Source organism: Physcomitrium patens, chromosome 10 (genome assembly GCF_059467195.1).
Source record: "Physcomitrium patens ecotype Gransden chromosome 10, ASM5946719v1, whole genome shotgun sequence".
NCBI lineage: Eukaryota > Viridiplantae > Streptophyta > Bryopsida > Funariales > Funariaceae > Physcomitrium > Physcomitrium patens.
Window position 1 is genome coordinate 16,023,669 of NC_143419.1, and position 23,383 is coordinate 16,047,051.

At 40.0% G+C, this 23,383-nt stretch overlaps 2 protein-coding genes and 1 long non-coding RNA gene across 4 annotated transcripts; 2 read left to right on the plus strand and 1 right to left on the minus strand.

The window, feature by feature from the left end:
* The first annotated feature begins 718 nt into the window (after positions 1-718).
* LOC112287405 (uncharacterized) lies at positions 719-3,070 on the plus strand. The gene is made up of 3 exons (XM_024530347.3): positions 719-2,256; positions 2,362-2,547; positions 2,639-3,070. The coding sequence occupies exons 1-3, from the start codon at positions 1,270-1,272 to the stop codon at positions 2,681-2,683; spliced, it is 1,218 nt and encodes a 405-aa protein (XP_024386115.1). The 5' UTR covers positions 719-1,269; the 3' UTR covers positions 2,684-3,070.
* Positions 3,071-5,474: 2,404 nt separating this feature from the next.
* LOC112287425 (uncharacterized) lies at positions 5,475-6,253 on the minus strand. Its single transcript, XM_024530378.3, has one exon. It carries the CDS (start codon positions 6,250-6,252, stop codon positions 5,671-5,673), a length of 582 nt encoding a protein of 193 aa, XP_024386146.1. The 5' UTR covers position 6,253; the 3' UTR covers positions 5,475-5,670.
* A 16,020-nt stretch (positions 6,254-22,273) lies between these two features.
* On the plus strand, positions 22,274-23,269 carry LOC112287877 (uncharacterized). Of its 2 annotated transcripts, none has more exons than XR_016505261.1 (3): positions 22,274-22,463; positions 22,754-22,848; positions 22,979-23,269. It is a non-coding gene; the product is annotated as an uncharacterized LOC112287877 (long non-coding RNA). The 2 variants fall into 2 exon arrangements; XR_016505262.1 differs by having other exon boundaries at positions 22,340-22,614.
* Positions 23,270-23,383: the final 114 nt, after the last annotated feature.

The window sequence follows — 23,383 nt, forward strand, 5'->3', positions numbered from 1 at the left end:
AATTGTAGAATTGAAAGCAGAAGCGGAACGGTCATTCGAACTCTGCCCGACCACCGAGGCATCAACCGAGTCATCATCCGTCCTATAGCCGTAAAATCTACAACCGTGAAGCTTCATAACCGTGAAGCCCCATCGCCGTGAAGCAGCGCAGCAAGTAAGCTTTGCAGCAGTCGCCGCAACACTTCAACGCATGCAGAGCAGGTTAGCTTCAAGCGACGCCGCAGCCAGCGTCCAGATCATGCAGGCAGGAACTAGCCCCCTCTTCAGCGAGTGTGTGTTGCATCCACCGTTCCTTGTAAGCGAACAGAGGAATCCGAGGGTGAGATGCATTTGAGCATCGTGGGGGAGCTCATCATTTGTGCCTGCAAGGTATGAAAGCAGGAAAAAGAACACCACAACTTTAGCTTCATTGGGTCCGGGTGCGTCCAAAAGCCACCCGACCATGTGCCCAGTAAATGTGGGATGAAGTGTAGGATAACTTCATGAGTAAATGACTCGTTCAAAGATGGTAACCTCGCGACCAGCCCAGGTCTTTTGAGATACTTGTCGCTGATCAGGATTGCCGACGGCAACTGGTCCACGTGATAGGCTGCAGCTGTGTTTGACGCCGAGAAGCAACGTCTTTGAGTGGTCGGGCATGATGGGCATGAACCCTTTGATTTGCCACCGGTGTCGAATAATCCAACGTTAACGGCATTTGGGAGTATGGCCTTTGGGTGCTTGCTTTCCAGGTGCAGCCTGTGGGTAGGTCCTGATGATTGGAATGGCGGCGTCCCACGTCAAGAGTCAATCTAGAATGAGCAACGGTGCCACATCGAAGGTAGGTTTGGGTTCTTTGTTATTGTACAATGATGCATTCAAAGTGGGAGAATCCAATACCCTATATTTGAGCGTGCTGGGGCATTGCAATACTCTCACATCTCGTTTGAAACGACTTGGCGACAGGATTTAGAATCCGAGGATGAGAAGGACCATAACGGGGTCCGGACAAGATTGTTTGAAAGGCTTATGATCGTTAGACGAGGACTTTAGTAATATCATTTCAGTTGCAGGATGCAATGAGCAATCTGTTTGACACGAAAATGCGAATCGGGAATCGCAAAAGGCGAGTCGGCGAGTAGAAGAATTCGCAAAGATAGGGAGAGATGTCGGTGTCAGATGCGCAGGTAGTGCGGTAGAGTTAGACCTTTGCGCAAAATCAGTTTTGCAGAGAAGGTATCTGCGGGGAGCGACAAGCAGGCCACAGGTTGCGAGTGGTCGCATTCAACAATGAAACATCTAATGTCCACAATTCCCACGGGATCCCAATTTTCAAGTCGATGTGAATCATCTCCGCCTGCGACCACCGAGGGACGCGCGCTGTGGGGCCCAGTAGTACAAAGGTCTACGCATTCAGGAAATCACTCGAGATTTCGCGGTTTAGAAAATCGATCAAACTGTGACGCCTACAGCCATACTAGCAAGCTCTGCGATCTGACCTCATGTCATGTGGGTGGCTTCAATGCTGTCAACGGGGCACGAATGTCGACTGCGGAGCTCCATTCCCAATGGTCGCACCAGGACGGAGACGTGCCTTTGGTCGACCTGCACAATGCAGCCCAGCTGGGCGAGGACTCCCTCCGCGAGACGTCGTTTTCTAGTTCCATATTGCATGACGAGGTTCGCGAGGAAACGCACTCGTCGCTACTTTTTCCCGAAGAGTCACATCATGTGGTGGTCCCTAATGGTGACCATTGTGGTGATCGCTCGGCGTCGGAGTCTGGATTTAGAGATTCGGGGTCCAACATGATTAGAGGGGACGTTGACCACCACGTACCGGAGATGGAGATTTCATGGGGAGCCACTGAAGATGACAAAGACAATTACTGCCTTGATTTGTGGGACATTGTTGGTGATGACATAGTCGCTCAGCAAAAGCAGAACGGCAGAGTAGACGATGAGGGTGACAATGCGGAGCGTGGCAATGAGATTCTGAAGATCGCGTTTATCTCGAATGAGTGCAAGACGGAGATGGAGTTCTGTGCCGGAGATGGGCTGAACGTAAACATGGATCTTACAACTGCAGTGCTGCGATCGTCAGGCCTAGAGGGCGGCCAAGAAGAGCTGGCCGAACTAGGGAAGCATATTGTGCACTCGCTGTTGAGGTTGAATTATGATGATGTGTTGGCCGCTTGGTGCCACGACCGCAGCCTTTGGACCGACGGCAAACGACTGCAAACAGTGCCCGAGCACTTCACCTTTGACGACACCGCTGTGGTACGATCGATCATTCCCTGTTTTTGTAACTATTATTGATCTGTCGGAGTTGCAAAGGCATTCTTTGTTCCAAATTTGGCGATGACTCAAATCTGGGTACTTCAGGATGACTTCAGCCTCGTTCCAAAACCGGTTACTAGCCATCCAAGGAAAAGAGCTGATTCTAGTGAAAGCAGAGACCGGGATGCTTCAGTGATGCGCTACAGAGAGAAGAAACGGTCTCGTGTCTCCTCCAACAAGGTCCGGTATCAGGTTCGCAAGTTCAACGCCGAGTGCCGGCCTCGCTTGAAGGTCAGATAATCATGCCAAGCCTCACTCGTTATAATCGCTCCTTTTTCTCTCAATGGAATCTAAGATCCTTCTTGTGTTTCTTTCTCTTCAGGGTCGGTTTGCGAAGAGAACATATCACACAGCGATGACGCAGTGATGGCGGAGGTCGACCCACATGCCAGGTTCCTCTGGTTCTGCTCGGAGCTCGTGAAATCATTCACACACTTACACACACACACATGAACAGACACACGCAAACTTGAAATAATCAGTACATACAGAAACAATGGCAAACTTGTACATAATGTAGCGAGTGCTGGAGACACGATCAGTTCATCGATGCACTGGATGTTTCGCATCTGCTCATCAAAATGCCTTTTTTCTTCGCAGATGGTGTAGCAAATTCGTGAAGCAAGTTCCTGTCTTAGGGTGCAATTCCAAAGCGCCATAACCAGTAACATCTTTTGCTACAATGAAAGAAAGGATCCTTTATCATCAATGTAATTAAGAAGTATCTTGAATAAAGGTCTGAACAATAAGAACAGGATGCTTCCAGTGATTGTCTTTCTTGAAAAGTACGTTTTTGGTATTTTTATAACAATGTGTTTGGTGAAATGCTTGTTCCGTTCATATTATGTTTTCTATAGAGCAGCTCAGTGATGTATCTTTTGTTCTTTTTCTTTTTGAAAATAAAAATGAAATGAAATTACTTACCATATTAGATATAATTCAATACAGAATCATGAAAGAACAATATGGCTTGTTTGAGGTGATGTTATGAGATGTTTGGTATGATGGATGCATTGCTCATCATATTATGGGATGAAAATTGATATTCCTTCATATATATAAAAGTTTAATGGCTTCTTACCTATTTACGAAAAACTCAATAAGTCTTTCAAAAAATGATGAAATTAAAGTAGAATTGTGTAGATGTTCAATTCAATTCCTCAAAAATTAAGGTTCTATCCTATAAAAAATAATGATAGATAAAAATGCTCGAATATTCGTGTTTCAGAAATCAAATACTTATCGAAATACCCAAAAAAAAACTTATTCGTGAGGTGGAATAATAAATCAATAATTTTTGTATTTTTGCTCTTCACTTTCATCTCATAACATATGTGGATTTAATTTTTACTTCTATTGTCTTCATAAATGAATATTTATCATTATTACAATCAAATTTATTAACATAAGATTAAAAAGTTCTTAACTGTGTATCTGATTTTAATTTTTTGATTTTTTTCGTAATCATTTGTGCATGAAATCGTATTCCACAGATATAAGAAACATATTAGCACCATCTCACACAATGAATTCTAAAAAATAAGAAAATAATGAAGAAAGTTACTCAATATGCAAGTATATTTTGTACAAAAAATAATAAAATACCCAGCAAAAGAAATCGGCACAACAATTGTTTTTATGTAATATATTTGGTCACATAAAGGAGTATATTGCTTCCAGATTCCACAATTCACTCCACTTTATTCAACACTTTTTCTTTTGATTTTGTTTTTGGTTCAAACCTTCTTTATCTCCAGAAAATTATAACATCATTGTATGAAAAATATCACAAATACTGTTGGATATGTTTCAGGATACACAAGTTTGACATCCAAACAAGTAAATAAATAAACATATCAGGATTTCAACATTCTGAAATGCACCATCAGCATATCGAAAACTCCCACAAGTTCAGTTCGCACAGCCATTCAAAGTTTAGAACATAAAATAAATGAATAACCAAACAAACAAAACTAAATAAATCGAGCCATCCACTGCAATTCGGTCCATCGAGGACCCTGAAGGTGAACTCCTTCTCGTTTGATGAGCGGATTCCGTCACCAAGTCGTGGTGATGGGGTTTCAAGGGAGGCAACGAGGACTCTCCTCCATCGCTGCACAAATCAACACATCCGCATTTCAAAACTGAGCAGAGCCATGCATCGCCACCCCTTCAAGCAGCGCTGAATCCTTCTCAACCCAGCTCAGCTCGGCTCAGCTCAACTCAACTCAAAGTATCCCGTCAATTTGCAATCCAAAGTCGAGAGCAACCTCGATGGAGATCAACGCACACGCATACTGACCTTCGTTCCTTCTTTCTTTGCTTCCTAAACTCAACACCCAGCTCTCAATTCCGCAACAAAAATGACATCGCAAGCAGTTCCACACACACACACTCTGCACTCACTCCCCTCCTTCCTTCACACCACCTCCACCACACAACACCCAGACAGTGAGTGAGTGAGTGAGTGAGGGAGTTTTATTCTTGTTGTTGTTATTGTTATATTATTGTATACTTTATTGTATACTGTTGTGAAATTATGTTGTGAAAAATACTCATTAACCCGAGGCTCCACGACAATGCACAAATCAACACCACCGCATGCTAATCGCACCTCCAAAACCTTCAACGAGTAACACAGATTCAGGTATGCTCTTCCAAGAAGCTCCAAATGCAATGTACCACAACTCATTGCACCATACCAGAAACGCTCCAGAACAACAATTCCTAATGAATTCATGGTGGGTTCAGACGATAAAATTTGGGAAGAAACAATTGAATGATAGTAGCTGAAACTGGTATCCTCGCTCCGTGTAACATAGCAGTCAACCGCAAGTTCAACAGATTTATACCGGGGCCACCTGATGTTTAAACCAAAAACCACTGCTAATCATTTTTTTGAAATCATGAGTATCTCAAGGATGGCCGTGCATACCAACCCTCAGATTGTGTGTTACAAAGCTGCCCTCTACGACCTTCGTCGGGGTATGGATAGATTAAGACCCTGGTCGCACACTTGCGTCTCTGAGAGCCATCTGACAGCACATTATGCACACACCCTTGCTTAGACAGCAATCCACTCGTGGTTGACGGAAATCCTGTGGGTTGTGCCAAAACAAAGTTTGTGGAGTGCAAGGCCATCCCATGCACTAGTCATATATTTGAATTACTGGTGATTCTGTATTGCAATTTATTGCACGAATACAGTACGTTGAATTGGATGAATCGTCCAGTGGGAATGCACACAACGACTATTGTGGCAGAAAGACATACCTGAAACACACCAAAACCACACCAAGCATTCCAAAAAAGTATCAAATTCTAATGGACTTGTGCGTATCAAACTCGTACAGGCTAATCAGTTCTGTGAATCATGGCTCGAAGTTGGCCCGGTGCGGCTCCGCTTGTAAGAAGCTCGGTTTCGCCTTCCAACTCTGAAGGACGTAAACCCTGTCCAAGAGTTGGAAAGATCGTGGACAGAATTTGAATGAGTAATCGTTTTTGCTGTTCATATTGTTGGCGATGAAAAGTAGAAAGTTGAATTTCCAGCTGCTGCTTTTCGAGTTGTAGAGTCTGTTGCTGGCTTGTCAACAACGAATTTTCAGATTTCAACTGCTGCTTTTCGAGTTGTAGAGTCTGTTGCTGGCTTGACAACAACGAATTTTCAGATTTCAACTGCTGATTTTCGAGTTGCAACTCTTTCACTTGAATTTGAAGGCTCAAATTGTCACCAACCATGTTAATTGGTGAGTCGTTTGCCTGATTCTCTTGCAAGGGTCGTGCCTGCTCACGTTCCGATGGTTGTCCATCAGTTGCTCCAGTTTCACATGCAGCAATGTTGGTTGCAGCTCTGGGTTGTGAGCTCGTGCTGTACTCAGGCTGAGTGAAGTTAGAGCTACCTCCACCTACGCTACAACTGAGTGTGTCAAGTGACATCTCTTCCAGTGGGTCATGTGATATATTTTCCAGACATTCTGGTGGTAGTTCTATATTTGTTGTATTGCCAGGAGCTGCCTCTTGTACCAAGTCCCCAACCTAGATTCCTTCCTGGGACTGTCGTGCTTCCTCAGCTCGTACCCCATTTCTACCACTCGGGACATTTCCTATTGCATCGGGAGCAGACCGTCCATCACGAGGTTCAACAAGTGCACAAAATTCACAATAAATCTCATCGAATCTTGTTGGAGCTTCCAACTGTTCTTTGAAATTTGAAAGAACATACCGCACATAGCACTTGACCGGATTCTTGTCCTGCACCGGACCGAGGCGCTGCTCTACCTCGGGCAAGGTTGGAATACGATAAGTGGATCCTTCTCGCAGAGGTATCTCCCCTGAATAACCCTCCTTGCCATCCCAGAAGGAAAGTATCCGATATGCCAAAACCGCATCCTCTTTCTTTTCATAAGAGCCAACAGAGATGTATTTCTTGGAACCCGTTGGTTTCATTCTGGGCTCAAAGTACACCTTGTCCTTTCGGTTTTTTCGGCGGCGCACTCCTTTGCTTGAATCAAGAGCTACGTCTCTAAACTTGATCCATATGTAGGAACCCAGGAACAACACAATGGCGGCAGCCCAGGAAAGACACATCCGAATCACTCAACTGCGAGAAGACCTACCAATCGAACGAGACTGACGAGGAAGACTAACAAGTGCCAGAGACGTCAGCCAAACACACACACAATAGCAAACCCTGTATAAGGAGAGAGGGTCTTTTGAAGGAGCAAAAGATGGGAACTTGGGGGGTGGGGTGAAAGTGGGGAATCTAGTGTGGGACTGATTTTCAACGACCACCTCCAGAAACGCCCTTCCACCCCTCCCGTCCACCCCCTGCCACATCAACTTCGGAGGAACTTCTCGAACAATTATTCTTGTTGTTATTATTAGTATTAAATTCTTGCGTTGATATCCGTCATGCGTCATTGCTTTTTCCGGCTAATTCTCGTAAACATTTCTTCATAACTTATGAGCCTGTCACACAGTCGAAGGATAAGTTTAAAGAACTCAGTAAATCTTTGAAATAATTGTTAAGTAGCATTCATTTACAAAGTCATTCACATGCTAAAAGATCAAGTTGATATTCTTTTAAAAAATAATGACAGAAAAACATGTTAAAATATTCGTGTTTCAGAACTCAGTTACTCATTGAAATTCCCAGAAACAAAATTTATTTATTGAAGTGGAATAATAATTGAAGAAATTTTATATTTTTGCTCTTGATTTTTGTTTGTATACATGTGTGAACTTTTTTTTTATTACTGTCTTCATTAATGAATATTCATCGTTACTAATATCAATTTTATTAACTTGACCTTAAAAAGTTCTTAACTGTGTATCTGATATATGTTTATTTTTATTTTTTTTCTTAATTATTTGTAAATTAAAATCGCATTCCACAGATATAAGATACATATTAGCACCATCTCACAAAATGGATCTTTTAATTTTAAAAAGTAACTAATCATAAAAGTTACTCAATGTGCAAATATACTTTTTACTAAAAAGCATTGAAAACCCCACCAAAACTATTGAGATCATTAAATGTAGTTGGCACTCTCCATAATATTTACTGTAGACTACAGTAATTACCATAGTTACAGTATTTAGAGTCTAGTAGAGAAGTATTGTTTATCCTCTCCTCTTTTCTCTTCTTGTATATGAGATACAACCAGATTAATAGAAGTGTGTGTAAAAAACTCTCTCTCCTTAGAAACCCTCTTGTGTGTATGACTTACTACTACTCTTGTGTGTGTGTATGACTTACTATTACTCTTGTGTCTTTCTAAGTGTCTACGTCATGATCTTGTTTCTCTTGCTGGCCCCTCACACATTAGCTGCTTGCTTAGAGCACTTGTTCCACTCCCTACCTTGCTTGCTCTGAATACTTGATCCAGCCCAACTCCACCCTTTGCTTGCTCCTTGCTCCTTGCTGCGTCCCGCGCCTGCCGCCGAACTACTGCCGAACAGAAGCCGAACAACCATCGAAGTGCCGCCAAATCCGCCGCTGCCACCCTGTCGCCGTTGACGTTGCCGCCCGCCGCCACCACTGCTGCTGCTGCTGCCCTATCGCTGCCTGCTGCCGCCATCTTATTGCTGTTCTGCTGCCTTAATCTACAACTCTCTCTTTAAAAAATATATATATATATATATATATATTTTCAAGTTCAAGTTTATCATTTTATTTGACTTTATATTTTAAGGTACGTTTTATTCAACTTTTCTACTTGATCTTGTATTTTCTTTACAGATTTATTTATAATGAGTGCTTCAACATCTTCAACTGCTTCTACTATGATTCCAACTATTACCAGTGCATCCCAACATTTTCAAGCTCTTTTATTTCCAACATTGATTGTGGATGGAAACAATTATCTATTATGGATAAAAATGGCAAAAACAAATTTATTTGGAGAAAAACTCTCGGATGCCATTATGTTTGAAGAATCTCCTACAATAAGTATTTCTATATCTCCTGCTATTTGTTGGAAAGCACTTCTTCTCCTTCGTCGTCATCTTGTATCTACATTACAACATCAATAATTAGAAATAGAAGATCCTGTAGAACTTTGGAAGAATCTTAAATCTAGGTTTGATCATCAAAAGATCATTTTTCTTCCACGTGCACATCATAATTAGACACATTTACATGTCTTAGATTTTCCAAATTTAAATGCTTTCAATAGTAAAATGTATAGTATTGTCTCTTAATTACGATTATGTAGACAAAGCATTTCTGAAGAAGAAATGATTGAGAAAACTCTCTCTACATTTCCTCTTGTATTTGTTGTACTTGCACAACAATATAGGAATATGAAATTTCAGAGTCATTTTGATCTCATGTCCTATCTACTTCTTACGGAGAAGCAAAATGAGCTACTCTTGCGCAATGCGGAAGCTCATCCTATTGGAACTACAGTTCCAAAATCTTATGCACTTAATATTTCAAAGTCTAAGAAGAAATTATATAAACATGGAAAACATGCTCATAAGTATCAGGGTAGTCATAGTCAAGACCATTTCTACCCATATGGAAAGAATAAACGTTCTACTATTAATTATAATAGAAAACAAAAATCAAAGATGCGTTCTTGCCATAAGTGTGGAATGATTGGACATTTAGTACATGCGTGTCGTACTTCAGAATATTTTATTAAAATGTTCCAAGAAAATAAGAAATTACGAGCTGAGGCTCATGAAGTTCATACCATGGATGCGTCTATGGATTCAATTGGTGTTGATGACTTAGAGGCTTATATGAATGTTAGGGACATATTCCTTAGAACTTTCTAAAGAGAAGTTTCTAGAACCTTCTAGAAAACAAGCCTCTGGAACCTTCTAGAAGAGAAGCCTCTGGAACCTTTTAGGGAGAAGTTTCTAGAAGCTTCTAGAAAGGAAGTCTCTGGAACCTTCTAGAAGAGAAGTTTCTAGAAGCTTCTAGAAAGGAATCCCCTGGAACTTTCTAGAAGCTTCCTAGTTAATAGAAGTAGCTCGAGAAGTTTCTAGAACCTTTTAGAAAGGAAGCCTCTAGAACCTTCTAGAAGCTTCCTAGTTAATAGAAGTAGCTCGAGAAGCTTCCTAAGTAGGAGTATATATAGGGATCGAGGCTGAAGAGTTCTTCAGTCTCGACAACACATCTCTTGGAGTTCTAGCTCACCTTTCTAGTGTTGTTCTTGTACTCATCTGTTTAATCTAGTTCTGCCACTTCTTCTTGAACTTCTTGTTAGATTTTAAGTCTGTATTTTGTGTCCGTGACAGTTTGTCGACACTACACTAACTTGAGATATCAGAGCTAGTTCTTTCTTAGTAGAGTGTGGATTATCCCTCTACTTGAAGGTATACTAGCATTTTTTAGAGGTTGCGGATTACCCTCCTCTAAACTGATACTTCTTCTGTTACAATATTGGAGTCTTATTCTTCTTGGAGAGAGTGGATTACCCCTCTTCTTGAAATTCTTAAGGCGTTTTATAGGTTGTGGATTACCCTCCTATAAACCAATATTGCCTCTTATAGGGTCATTTTTGTCCTTCTTTTAGAATGGCCGGAGGTCAAGACATTAGTATGACAGAAAGTTCGGAGTCTAAGTTAGATGCTATTATGAATGCCCTCGCTACGTTGTCACAAAGAACTGCAGAGATTGAAGGAGTGGTGGCAAGGCTTCATAATGATGGAGTATCTGGGATAGCACAATCTAAACTACACCAGCCTCAAATTTTGGCACTTGGAGAAACAACTTTACCTCAGGTTCGACAAGAACCACTAGTTCTACAACATAAGAAGCATCGAGTTAGCCTTCCAGATAAGTTTGATGGAACACGTTCCAAGTTTCGAAGATTCGTCAATCAAATCAGGTTGATAACAGTTTTACAGCCCGAATGATATCCAACGGAGGAGTCACGTGTTGGGCTTGTTGGAACCTTACTTACGGGACAAGCTCTATCATGGTTTGCTCCTTTGTTTGAGAAATGATCATCCATATTAAACAACTTCGAAACCTTTTTGGAAGCATTTGCGGAAGCATTTGGTGAACACGATAAGGTTCGATGGACTACAACAAAGATCCGGTCGCTACGACAAGGGATGCGTTCTACATCAGTCTATGCTTTGGATTTCAGGCAATTAGTATGTGACATCAATTGGAATGAAGAAGCGTTGATGAGTCAATTCTATTGGGGTTTAAGAGATGATGTGAAGGATTTGCTGTTAACTCTTCCTGATCCACGAACGCTCAATGAAGCCATTAGCCAAGCTGTGAAGTGTGATAATCGCCTATTCCAACATCGCCAAGACCAACACTCAAGACAACATACAATTCGCCATGCTCCAACTATGTCGGCAAGCGGTGTGAATTCGCATTCAGAGGTGGAAGACATGCAAATTGATGTGGTACGTATCAAATCTCTTACTATAGAAGAAAAAAAGCGACGTATGGAGGAAAATTTATGCTTGTATTGTGGTGGAGAAGGCCACAAAGTCGGAAACTACCCCAAAAAGCAAAATCGAGGCATAGTCAAGACTAGGGGAGTATTTGTTCAGGAAAACGAGGATGCCCAGCCACAGTAGGAACCGTGCGGCTGGACAATGAAATATTCCAACAACAATCAGGTTCCTTTCTTTCTGCCCAACCTGCACTTTGTTTTACAATCCCTCTGTTTATCGGCCCTCAAAAACTGAGAACCTTAGCACTACTAGACTCAGGAGCATCTGCTTGTTTTTTAGACGAAGAATTTGCAAAGCGTCATAAGATCCCTTTAGTACAAAAATCAAAACCTGTTCATGTTGAGGTCATAGATGGGCAACCTTTATTGTCTGGTAGCATCACCCATGAATCAAAACCTATAGAATTAACATTTAAAGACCATAGTAGTCATATTATTTTTAATATTATTAGAACCCCATCAAATCCTATTATTCTTGGTCTTTCTTGGTTGGAAAAACATAATCCATTGATAGATTGGAGGTTGCGGAAGATGACTTTTCCCACAAAACCACCCAAGAAAAAACCTAGTAAAAAACCTCGAAAAAAGAAATCCTTATTCATTGGAACAAGAGCGTTTATAAGATCATCTAAGGAAGGCACTCCATTTGTCATTTATGCGGCTCCAACTACCGAGGAGAAGATCTCAACAGCAAGTATACCGGAGCAATATAAAGATTTTAAAGACGTGTTTTAAAAGAAGAATGCCGACATACTACCGGAACACTGACCATATGATTGTGCCATAGACTTGCAAGAAGGAGCACAACCACCTTTTGGCCCAATCTACAATCTATCGCAAACGGAGTTGGCAGAGTTACAAAAGTACATCGATGAAAATCTAGCCAAGAATTTCATTCGTCATTCAAAATCATCAGCTGGAGCATCCATCTTATTTGTGAAGAAGAAAGATGGATCATTACGGATGTGTGTGGACTATCGAGGCCTCAACAAGGTAACAAAGAAAAATCGTTACCCATTACCCTTGATTTCTAGTCTCTTAGAACAACTTGGACGTGCGAAGATCTTTACAAAAATTGATCTAAGGGGAGCTTATAATCTCGTACAAATCAAGGAAGGAGATGAGTGGAAGACAGCATTCCGTACAAGGTATGGTCATTTTGAATATAATGTCATGCCTTTTGGTCTTACCAATGCTCCAGCGGTTTTTCAACATATGATGAATGACATCTTTCGAGAACACCTCGACGATTTTGTTGTCATCTACTTGGACGATATTCTAATATTCTCTAAAAAGGAGGAAGAGCATGAGGAGCATGTTTATTTGGTCTTGGAGAAACTACGCAAGCGAGGACTATATGCCAAATTAGAAAAGTGTTTATTTCATCAGACGGAGATGGAATTTTTGGGGTTCATTGCGACTACAGAAGGTTTGAAGATGGACCCCAAGAAAGTAGAAGCAATCATGTCTTGGGAGGTTCCGAAGACGATTAGAGACGTACAATGCTTTCTTGGTTTTGCTAACTTTTATCGGATCTTCATCAAGAATTATTCTCAAGTTGCTGCTCCTCTCACTCGATTAACATGCAAGGATAAGTTGGAATGGGGACCTTTGGCAGAGAAGGCGTTTCAAGATTTGAAGACAGCATTTACTACAGCTCCAATTTTGGTACATCCAGACTTTACAAAGGCCTTCTATTTAGAAACTGATGCTTCAGATTTTTCTTTGGGAGCTGTGCTTTTACAAATGAGTGAAGATAAGAAGCTCCATCCAGTTGCATTCTATTCTCGGAAGTTCTCTGCTGTTGAAATCAATTATGAGATCTACGATAAGGAACTTCTTGCTATAGTGGATTCTTTCGAAGAATGGCATCACTTTCTTGAAGGAGCTGCATATCCAGTATCCGTATATACGGATCACAAGAATTTGGAGTATTTCATGACGGCTCGAGTTTTAAATCGACGTCAAGCTCGATGGAATATGTCGCTATCTAGATTCGATTTTGTTATTACTTATCGACTTGGAAGGCAGCAAGGACTATCCGATGCTTTATCAAGGAGATCGTATCTTGTACCAAAGGCTGGAGAAGCAGCGTTTGATCAACAATGTACATCGTTATTGAAGCTAGAGAGATTTCAACTTTGTGCTACTATTGTATCATTTGATGCTGACTTCCTAAACCAGGTACGTGCTATGACCATTAAAGATTCAGTAGCCATTGATATCAAGCAACGTACCAATGACGACAAGTTCAAGGTGGAGGGAGATCTTTTATACTTTGAAGAGCGATTGTACATTCCAAAAGGACTAGCACGACTCCGAGTTCTTCAATCTCACCATGATTTTCCAACTGCAAGATATTTTGGATTCAACAAGACCTTGGAGCTTATTTCTCGAGATTTTTGGTGGCCCCAAATGTGGAAGGATGTGAAAGATTTTGTCCTCTCTTGTGACATCTGTTCAAGATCTAAGAATCCTCGACATCGCCCTTATGGACTTCTACAACCATTGCCAATTCCACGTCGACCATGGTCTTCAATTTCTATGGACTTCATCACGGACTTGCCATCATCAAACTCATTTGACAGCATCTTTGTCGTGGTAGATCGGCTTACGAAGATGGCACACTTTGTTCCTTGTAAGAAGACATCGTCCAGTGAAGTCACAGCAAGACTCTTTCTCGATAATGTGTATCGATATCATGGACTACCAGATGATATCATATCAGATCGAGGTACCCAGTTCGTGTCAAAGTTTTGGAGATCTCTCTTTGGAATATTGAAGGTGGATATCAAGCTTTCTTCAGCTTTTCATCCTCAAACTGATGGCCAAACGGAACGGGTGAACCAAGTCTTGGAGCAGTACTTACGATGCAGCATCAACTATCAGTAAGACGATTGGACTGCATATCTACCGCTAGCCGAGTTTGCATATAACAACACCCTCCATGCGTCGACTCAACAAACACCATTCTTTTTCAACTATGGGTATCATCCGAAGCTTGATTTATTGAGTCCGTCAACAAATAACAATCCAACAGCTGAAGGATTTGCGAAGCAACTATCAGAGCTTCAAACTATGTTGAAGCTTCAATTACAATCCGCTCAAGAATCCTATAAGACGTCTGCAGATAGATTTCGGAATCCAGCACCTACTTTCAAAGTTAGAGACAAAGCGTGGCTTCTTCGACAAAATATCAAGACCAAGCGACCATGTGATAAGTTGGACTATCGAAGATTGGGACCATTTATCATCCAGAAGCAAATTAATCTAGTGGCATACCGACTGGAGTTACCGACTTCTATGAAGGTACATCCAGTCTTTCATGTTTCTCTATTGGAACCTTATCGAGAGTCATCTTTTTCTGGAAGAGTGCAATGTCCGCCACCTAGTATTGAAATCGAGAACCACGAAGAATACGAGGTTGAAAAGGTATTGGATTCACGGCAAAGGTGGGGAAAGTTAGAATATCTTGTTCATTAGTGCGGCTATGACATTAATGAGCGAACGTGGGAGCCAGCTGAAAATCTTGCGAATGCGCCACAAAAGGTACAGGAGTTTCATCAACGACATCCTGATAAACCTAAATCAATTCGATTATAGCTTCTTTCTGAAGCTTGTTCTCCCAACAATATAAGAAAAGGGGAGAGCACCAGCAAAATTCATAGTTGATGTAGTTATTTTCTCCAAGATAGATCGTAGTTTGGTCTTTTGATATGGATAGCCAAGAGATAGATACTATGCCAGTCAGAGTATTGCAACCGAGTAGCTCACGAAGGCGACCCCGAGATGAAGAACTACATGTACCACGACGACGACGGAGGATACCGAGTAACCGATCACTGGTGATCGTATTTGAGATCGAGCCTGCTTACGATGGTCAACTAGAAGGCGTGTTTGCAGGACAATTTCACAATGAGGACACGGAAGTTCATGCTTGGTCAGAAGTCGAAGGCGTGGGCCACTACCGTTGGCTTCAAGGGTCGATGAACCACTTGCCTCGTGAACAACAGTTGGAGTTCATAGCAGAAGTTATGCGACAGATCTTCATTTTCTTGCGTTGGTACTGATCAACAACATTGCTTCTCAGAGACCTCGAAGCTAAAGGAGGGAGTGATGTTAGGGACATATTCCTTAGAACTTTCTAGAGAGAAGTTTCTAGAACCTTCTAGAAAACAAGCCTCTGGAACCTTCTAGAAGAGAAGTTTCTAGAAGCTTCTAGAAAGGAATCCCCTGGAACTTTCTAGAAGCTTCCTAGTTAATAGAAGTAGCTCGAGAAGTTTCTAGAACCTTCTAGAAAGGAAGCCTTTAGAACCTTCTAGAAGCTTCTTAGTTAATAGAAGTAGCTCGAGAAGCTTCCTAAGTAGGAGTATATATAGGGATCGAGACTGAAGAGTTCTTCGGTCTCGACAACACATCTCTTGGAGTTCTAGCTCACGTTTCTGCTGTTGTTCTTGTACTCATCTGTTTAATCTAGTTCTGCCACTTCTTCTTGAACTTCTTGTTAGATTTCAAGTCTGTATTTTGTGTCTGTGACAATGAATGATAAAACCTCTAATGATGAATCAAATGATGCGCTCATTGATTCTGCAACAACACATACTATCTTGTGAGATAGATGATTTTTTATTGAAAAATCTTCAACTTGGTAAACTAAAAATATGATGACCATGGCTGGAGCAAATGCGTTTTGTTTCCAAGAGGGTACAGCGATGGTAAAATTACTTGGGGGTTCCATCATAAAATATAAATATGCGATGTTTGCACCCTTAGCACCTTGAAGTCTGATCAACTATCGAGATGTGCGTATTAATGGTTATCACCTCTCGACCGCCACTTTAAATAGAAAAGAGGTTTTGGTTCTTGCGAATAACCATAAAGTTGTTGAAAAAGTTTTTGCTATAAAAAATGGTTTATACCGAATTGTGATTTGGTCTCCCATTATATTTAATTTTGCATCATCTATCTCAGAGAGTCGTGTTTCTCTCTAAAATGGATGATTGGGACAAACCATCTATTATAGTAGATGAATCATTTGCATATATGATTATAGAAGCTCTTTCTTGCAAGGAAGACAATCCTGAACCTCAAACTATCAAAGAAACGATGCGTCGCTCAAATTGGTCAAAATAGAAAACTGCTATTGAGGAGGAATATGCTTCTTTGCATAAGAGAAAAGTCTTTGGTCTAATTGTAGACACTCTTACATCTCGCCCCGTGGGATATAAAATGGTATTAATATGCAAGCAAGATGCTCAAGGCCAAATAATCTACTATAAAGCTCGTCTTGTTGCTCAAGGATTTACTCAACGATTTGACATTGATTATGAATCCACATATTCTCCAGTCATGGATTCAATTACATTTCGATATATTATTGGAATGATAGTTCATGCCACCCTTGAGATGCATCCGATGCATGTAGTTACTGCATATCTATATAGTTCTCTTGATGCAAATATTTATATGAAAGTTCCACCTGACTTAGAAATATGAACTCCAAATCAACCCGCTCTAGGAAAATATCATGGAATTAAATTATGTAAGGCCTTGTATGGTTTAAAACAATCTGGATGAATGTGGTATCAACGTCTTCGAGATTATTTAATTACAAATAATTTTATAAGTGATCCACTAACCCCTTCTTTGTTTATCAAACGAGATAAAACTGGTTTTGTGATCATCGCTGTATATGTTGATGATCTTAACCTACTGGGTACTACATCTACATATGTTATAGCTACAAACCTACTTATACGTGAATTTGAGATGAAAATGCTAGGAAAAACAACTTTCTGCATTGGTCTTCAGATTATGCATCTAACAGATGGTAGCATTTTTCTCTACCAACTAACATATATTAGACGAATCTTGCAAAGATTTAATATGATTCATGCTAATCTATTGTCTACACCAATGGTTGGATGTGGTCGTGATGGTCATGATCCATACGGTCCATGCCATGAGGAGGAGGAAATATTGAGAGACTAATATCCATACCTTGTAGCGGTTGGAGCACTTTTGTATTTAGCTACATCTACAAGACCAGATATTGCATTTGCAGTTAGTGTTCTTGCAAGACATAGTGCACATTGTAGTAATATGTGAAGTCTTGCTTGAGAATGCTCCGGACACTTGGCTGTAGAAGGAAGAATAGAAATTGCGATAACAAAATCTTAATTCTAATAGAATACTAACAATGCTCTAATTAGACTATAATAATGGTAAACAAACGTAATCAAATTCAAAACAACTCAAAGAAATTTCAAACAAATAATAAAATTCTTAAAGAAATATTAGAATGATCACAAATATTACTCAAATATATGTCAATTCAACCTTAATTTAATTCTAGTTAAAACCCTATTGAATTTCACTCAAACTTTAGACCAAACCTAATTAAATCTTAAACCCTAATAAATCCTAAACCCTAATAAATCCTAAACCCTAAGTTAAATCCTAAACAAACCTTAAATTAAATCCTAAATCAAACCCTAAATCAATCCTAAACCCTAAACTAAACCCTAAACCCTAAACCAAATCTTAGATCAAACCCTAACCAAATCCTAATCCAAACCCTAATCAAACCCTAAATCCTAATCCAAACCCTAAACCCTAATCCAAACCCTAATCCAACCCTAAACCCTAACCAAATCCTAAATCCTAATCCAAACCCTAATCCAAACCCTAAATCAAACCCTAACCAAACTCTAAACCCTATTCCAAATCCTAATCCAAACCCTAAATCAAACCCTAACCAAACCCTTATCCAAATCCTAAACTCTAAATCAAACCCTAAATCGAACCCTAGCCAAATCCTAATCCAAATCCTAGTAATTCCTATGACAGATTTAAACCTCAATATCTAATGAATAAACCATTGATCTCAATTCAAATCTTGCATACTTCTTAAAAATCAAGTTTAAAACAAGTATAAAAAAAATTGAAAAGGATCGGAGTTACCAAATTGACGAAAACCTCAAAAATGTGTTCAGGTGTTAGCTGGCCTCCTTCTCCAATCTTGATGCCAACTTTCTAGAGTCAATTTCTCTTCTTTGCGCCGTTCGATTGGTTTCAAATTTCTCATGGACATAGAAAAACAAGTCTTATACCTTCTCACACAAGTTTTACTCCAATCCAACTAGTAATTTGCATGAAATCTAAAAAACCCTCACTAGACCTAAAATTCTACTTTCTGAGACCTTGACCCGCTTAAATCTCAATATCTCTTACTTCAACCGTTAGATCGAGCTGAAATTCACAATATGTATTTAACACAACTATAATCATGAACCCAAAAAATTTCACCCATAGATTTATAACAAAACTCTCGAAATCACTCAAAACATAAACCCTACTTTATTTCATAAAACCCAAGTCATCTGAAACAAACCTCCCCTTTGCAAAACTCTTACAAAATCATATCAACTCCAAATCACCCAAAATCAATGCCCATAGAAACCTTATCTAATCTTCTATCAAACCCCACTCTTCGATCTGCCAAAGAGTCCCGGAGTCATCGTCGAGATTCAATTTTGTGCCTCATGGTTTGATTTCGACCCTAGTTCATAACCGGCCCTCTCTGGGTATCAACTTTTGTCTTCTTGAGGTAATTTTTACTAATTTGCACTCCTAACTCCTCTCTACATATGTCTATATCCTTTATTTTTCTAATCTACCTTGTTTTGCCTTATTTATGGCCTTACAAAGTAAATAGAAGCATAATTTGTAAAAAGGTAGTATTAGCACCTTTAATTTTTCTACCCTTTTATTAATATCTATTTTTCCAAGATAATTTGCTACAATATTTTTGAAGTGAGATCCTCAAAACATGATATATTTCTTCACCCTTTCACCTACTAGTCATATTACATCACGACAACGTCCAACACTACAACATTGGAATGGCATCAAACATTTATTATGTTATTTAAAAGGTACTGAAGACTTGGGATTATACTACGCAAAATCTGCAGATCCAAAATTAGTTGGATATTGTGATGCAAGATATAAATCTCATATTGCAAAAACTAAATCTCAAACAAGATATGTATTTTTAAGACATGGAGCTACAATATCATGGAAATCAGTGAAACAAACAATAACTGCAACTTCATCCAACCATGCAAAAATTATTGCCTTACATGAAGCATCTCGAGAATGTATTTAGTTGCGATCAATTGATGAATTCATTCAAACAATTTGTGGATTTTCATATGATGATTCTCCAACTATCTTGTATGAAGATAATAGTGCGTGTATTACACAGATGCAAGTTGGTTTCATTAAAGGCGACATGACAAAGCATATTGATCCAAAGTATTTTAGTTATACTCATGACTTGATTACTAATCAAGCACTTATAATTAAGAAAATTGAATCTACAAATAACCTTACTAATCTCTTCACCAAAGCTCTCCAATTAAGCAACCATCGTTGATTTACTTATGGCATTGGTATGCGACAACTTGCTTTTCTTGAATAAGAAAGTTAATGAGTTCTTTAAATAATTAAAGAAAATGATGTTTTACTCTTTTTCCTTCATCTATGGTTTTGTCCTTAAATAAAATAAGATTTTCCTAGATAAGGTTTTAATGAGGCAACAATTGTTGATCTTGCAAGATCACAGAAAAGTATAGATCATAATTCTATACAAATTTTATATTATGTAAATATTATGATGAGCGAGGAGGAGTGTTGAGATCATTAAATGTAGCCAGCACTCTCGATAATATTTATTGTAGCTACAGTATTTAGAGTCTAGTGGAGAAGTACTGTTTATCCTCTCCTCTTTTCTCTTCTTGTATATGAGACACAACCAGATTAATAGAAGTGTGTGTGTGAAGCTCTCTCTCCTTAGAAACCCTCTTGTGTGTATGACTTACTATTACTTTTGTGTCTTTCTAAACATTCTCAACAAAAAGAAAATGACACAACAATTATTTTTATGTATATTGCTTCCAGATTGCACAACTCACTACACTTTTTTCACCTCCTTTTCTTTTGATTTTGATTTGGTTCAAAACTTCTATATCCCCCCAATGTTTTTAATATAACTGTTGATTACTAAGGGTGAAGGTTTCCAACGAGTCGTAAAAACAGATCTTTTCTATAATTGGGTGATATGGCACATTTTATAATGTAAAGTCATCACTCATCAGTAATGAATATTGACAAATTATGGTACTTTAATATATAATTATTGAAGGTGGTATAATATCCAAGTTTTACATACAAGTTGTGAAGGATAATTTGTATACTGTATTGATTAGGTGTTTACTATTTCTGACGCTGTTACTTTTAATGTGTCTTTTAAAATAAATATGAATTACAAGAATTATAAGAACATCATTGTTGATGTCTACATACAAACATAAACAAGAATAGGAATAATGAGGCCATGTGGAAAGAAGATAAAGAATTAATTGAATATTAAAATTTCAGTATTAAAAAATTGAAGCTGATATAATGCGATTTTTTGAAGTTTTTCATTTGATTATTAGTTTGAGGTGGCGCATGCCTAGAAACAGCTAGAAGATAACTAATGTTGAACACCATCTATGACATAAAAAACATATGAATCATATAAAAGCTTTGATGAGATATTCATCATAATTAGGAGATGCTGACATTTTAAAGTGGGAAAGTGCTCAAAATCCCGACAACGTAATACACCATAAGAATAGAAAAGAATTGTGACTAGAATCACATCAATGATCATTGAAGTGAACACCAATGTATGAAAAGTATCACAAATACTGTTGGATATGTTTCAGGATGCACAAGTTTGACATCCAAACAAGTAAATAAATAAACATATCAGGATTTCAACATTCTGAAATGCACCATCAGCATATCGAAAACTCCCACAAGTTCAGTTCGCACAGCCATTCAAAGTTTAGAACAAAAACAAAATGAATAACCAAACAAACAAAACGAAATAAATCGAGCCATCCACTGCAATTCGGTCCATCGAGGACCCTGAAGGTGAACTCCTTCTCGTTTGATGAGCAAATTCCGTCACCAAGTCGTGGTGATGGGGTTTCAAGGGAGGCAACGAGGTCTCTCCTCCATCGCTGCACAAATCAACACATCCGCATTTCAAAACTGAGCAGAGCCATGCATCGCCACCCCTTCAAGAAGCACTGTTCCAAACCCTGCTAAGCTGAGTGTTGTAAAGGAGCGAAGATGGGAACTTGGGGGGTGGGGGTGGAAGTTGGGAATCCAGGGTGAGACTGGAGTGATGCCTTGGATTACAGATAACAATGCTCTAATTTATCTTTTTCCAGAAACAAGTTCTCACAAAAGTACGACGTCGGAGTGTCGCAATGGTGGCCAGAGCAAGCGATGGTGGGGACAGTAACACACATGTCGAGGCACTCGACCCCACCGAACTATCCCAGAACCATCTCTCAATCCACCCACCCCACCTTGTCCTCCGGGTCCCATCTCCCCTCTTCGTACCGATTTTCAAACGACCACCTCTAGCAACTCCCTTCCACCCCCCTTCCACCCCCTGCTTGATCAACTTCTGAGGAACTTCTATAATAATAATAATTATTGTTGAATTCTTGCATTTATTTCCCCCGTGCTCCCTCTCCGTCCCGATCCACACATGGAACTCATGCCTGACTACCATCTGTGACGATCCTTCCAGCCTCCCATCCAGTGATTGCTTTTACCGGGTAAATCTCGTAAAACAATTCCTCAAAACTTGTGAGTCTGCTACACAGTCGAAGGGTAAGCATTGGGAACTCATTCCAACTGAAATCATTAGCCTGAAACTAAATCATCTCATGCTGGGAGTATGTTGCCACTGTTTGACCGGTGAAAGCCTTGGATACTATTAATGTATCACTTTCGTATTACTAACGTTGCACGGTGGAATCCCGAGCATTGATTGCATGGTATCTCTGGGCATCGGATGCTGTAAGCTGCATAAAGTGTTTCTTGTCGTTACCCTACCTCCTTGCAACCGCAGTGGGCTCGCCAGACCTGACGAGACGCGTTTTTCATGGAGAAGCATTGCTCAAATCAAACAAACACGACCACGTTACCAGGACTCCACCACCTTCCACCCTCCACTAAGTTTTCTGATACTGCACTTGCAGTGCCTTCCCACCCTTGTGCACCCACCCAGCTTCGTATTAAAATGGCGAATGCACTCTTGCTTGTCAACTACACACCGTTCCCAGAGTACCATTGCCCACGCAGGTTCATCGTCGACTTCGCACTTTGGCTACACTAGGCTTTGTTTGTGGGACGTCGTTGCTTCTACACAGTAGAACCATTTGGAACTCCAGTAGCCGGTTAGAAGATGGCTATGGAGAGGAACTCCAGGAAATCGGATCAGGATCGTGCCACTGTGAGTAATTTGTAGGAGAACGAGTTTCAGCCGTTCCTGTTATGGCGTGTAATTAGTCACATGGATGTTGTGGATTTTGGGAAGATTGAAGAGAGGCAGGTGCCAGTTCTGAGCCAGTCATTTCTTCTTGTTGCAACAGGGGAATTCTTGTGCCAAGCCAAGGCGGCTATCAAGGAACGCATGGTTGCCAAGAGCAAGGGTGCAGTATGGAAGCCAGTCCCAAAGAGAGGCGATGTGAGTGTGATCATCACTTTTTTGAACCTCAAAACCTTTCATCAAATTGGCGAATTTGTATACATTTCACCTGCATTGATATGTCTGTAGCGGAGTCATGCTGAATTGTGTCATTGTTGGACTTGAAAAGGTGATGAAAAGGATCCCCATCGATTTCAAATATACGATGAATGGATGAGTTCCAACGTCGGAGACTTCACGCGTTGCTCCTGATGGGAGTCATGCTCCCTGTGAGGAGGATGGCTAGACATAATTAAGGTCTTGGGGCCAGGAATCTGTTCCCTGGATTCACCTACCCCTGAAGCTTTGTGCAGTATTTCAAGTGAATCGGATGCAATGCTTTTATGTAGTGACTTCATATGGATAATTCAAGTGGCAAACTTCTCTAGAAGGACGCATCAAAATTTCCTATGCTGCACAAGATGTGTCTTGCTCAGTTGAAGGAGAATGTATGCATGTATGGCTGTGTTCAGTTCTTTTCAATTACACCCAGACATGCCCGGTTCAGTCTTGTGTCCTTGGATTGTGTTGGTGG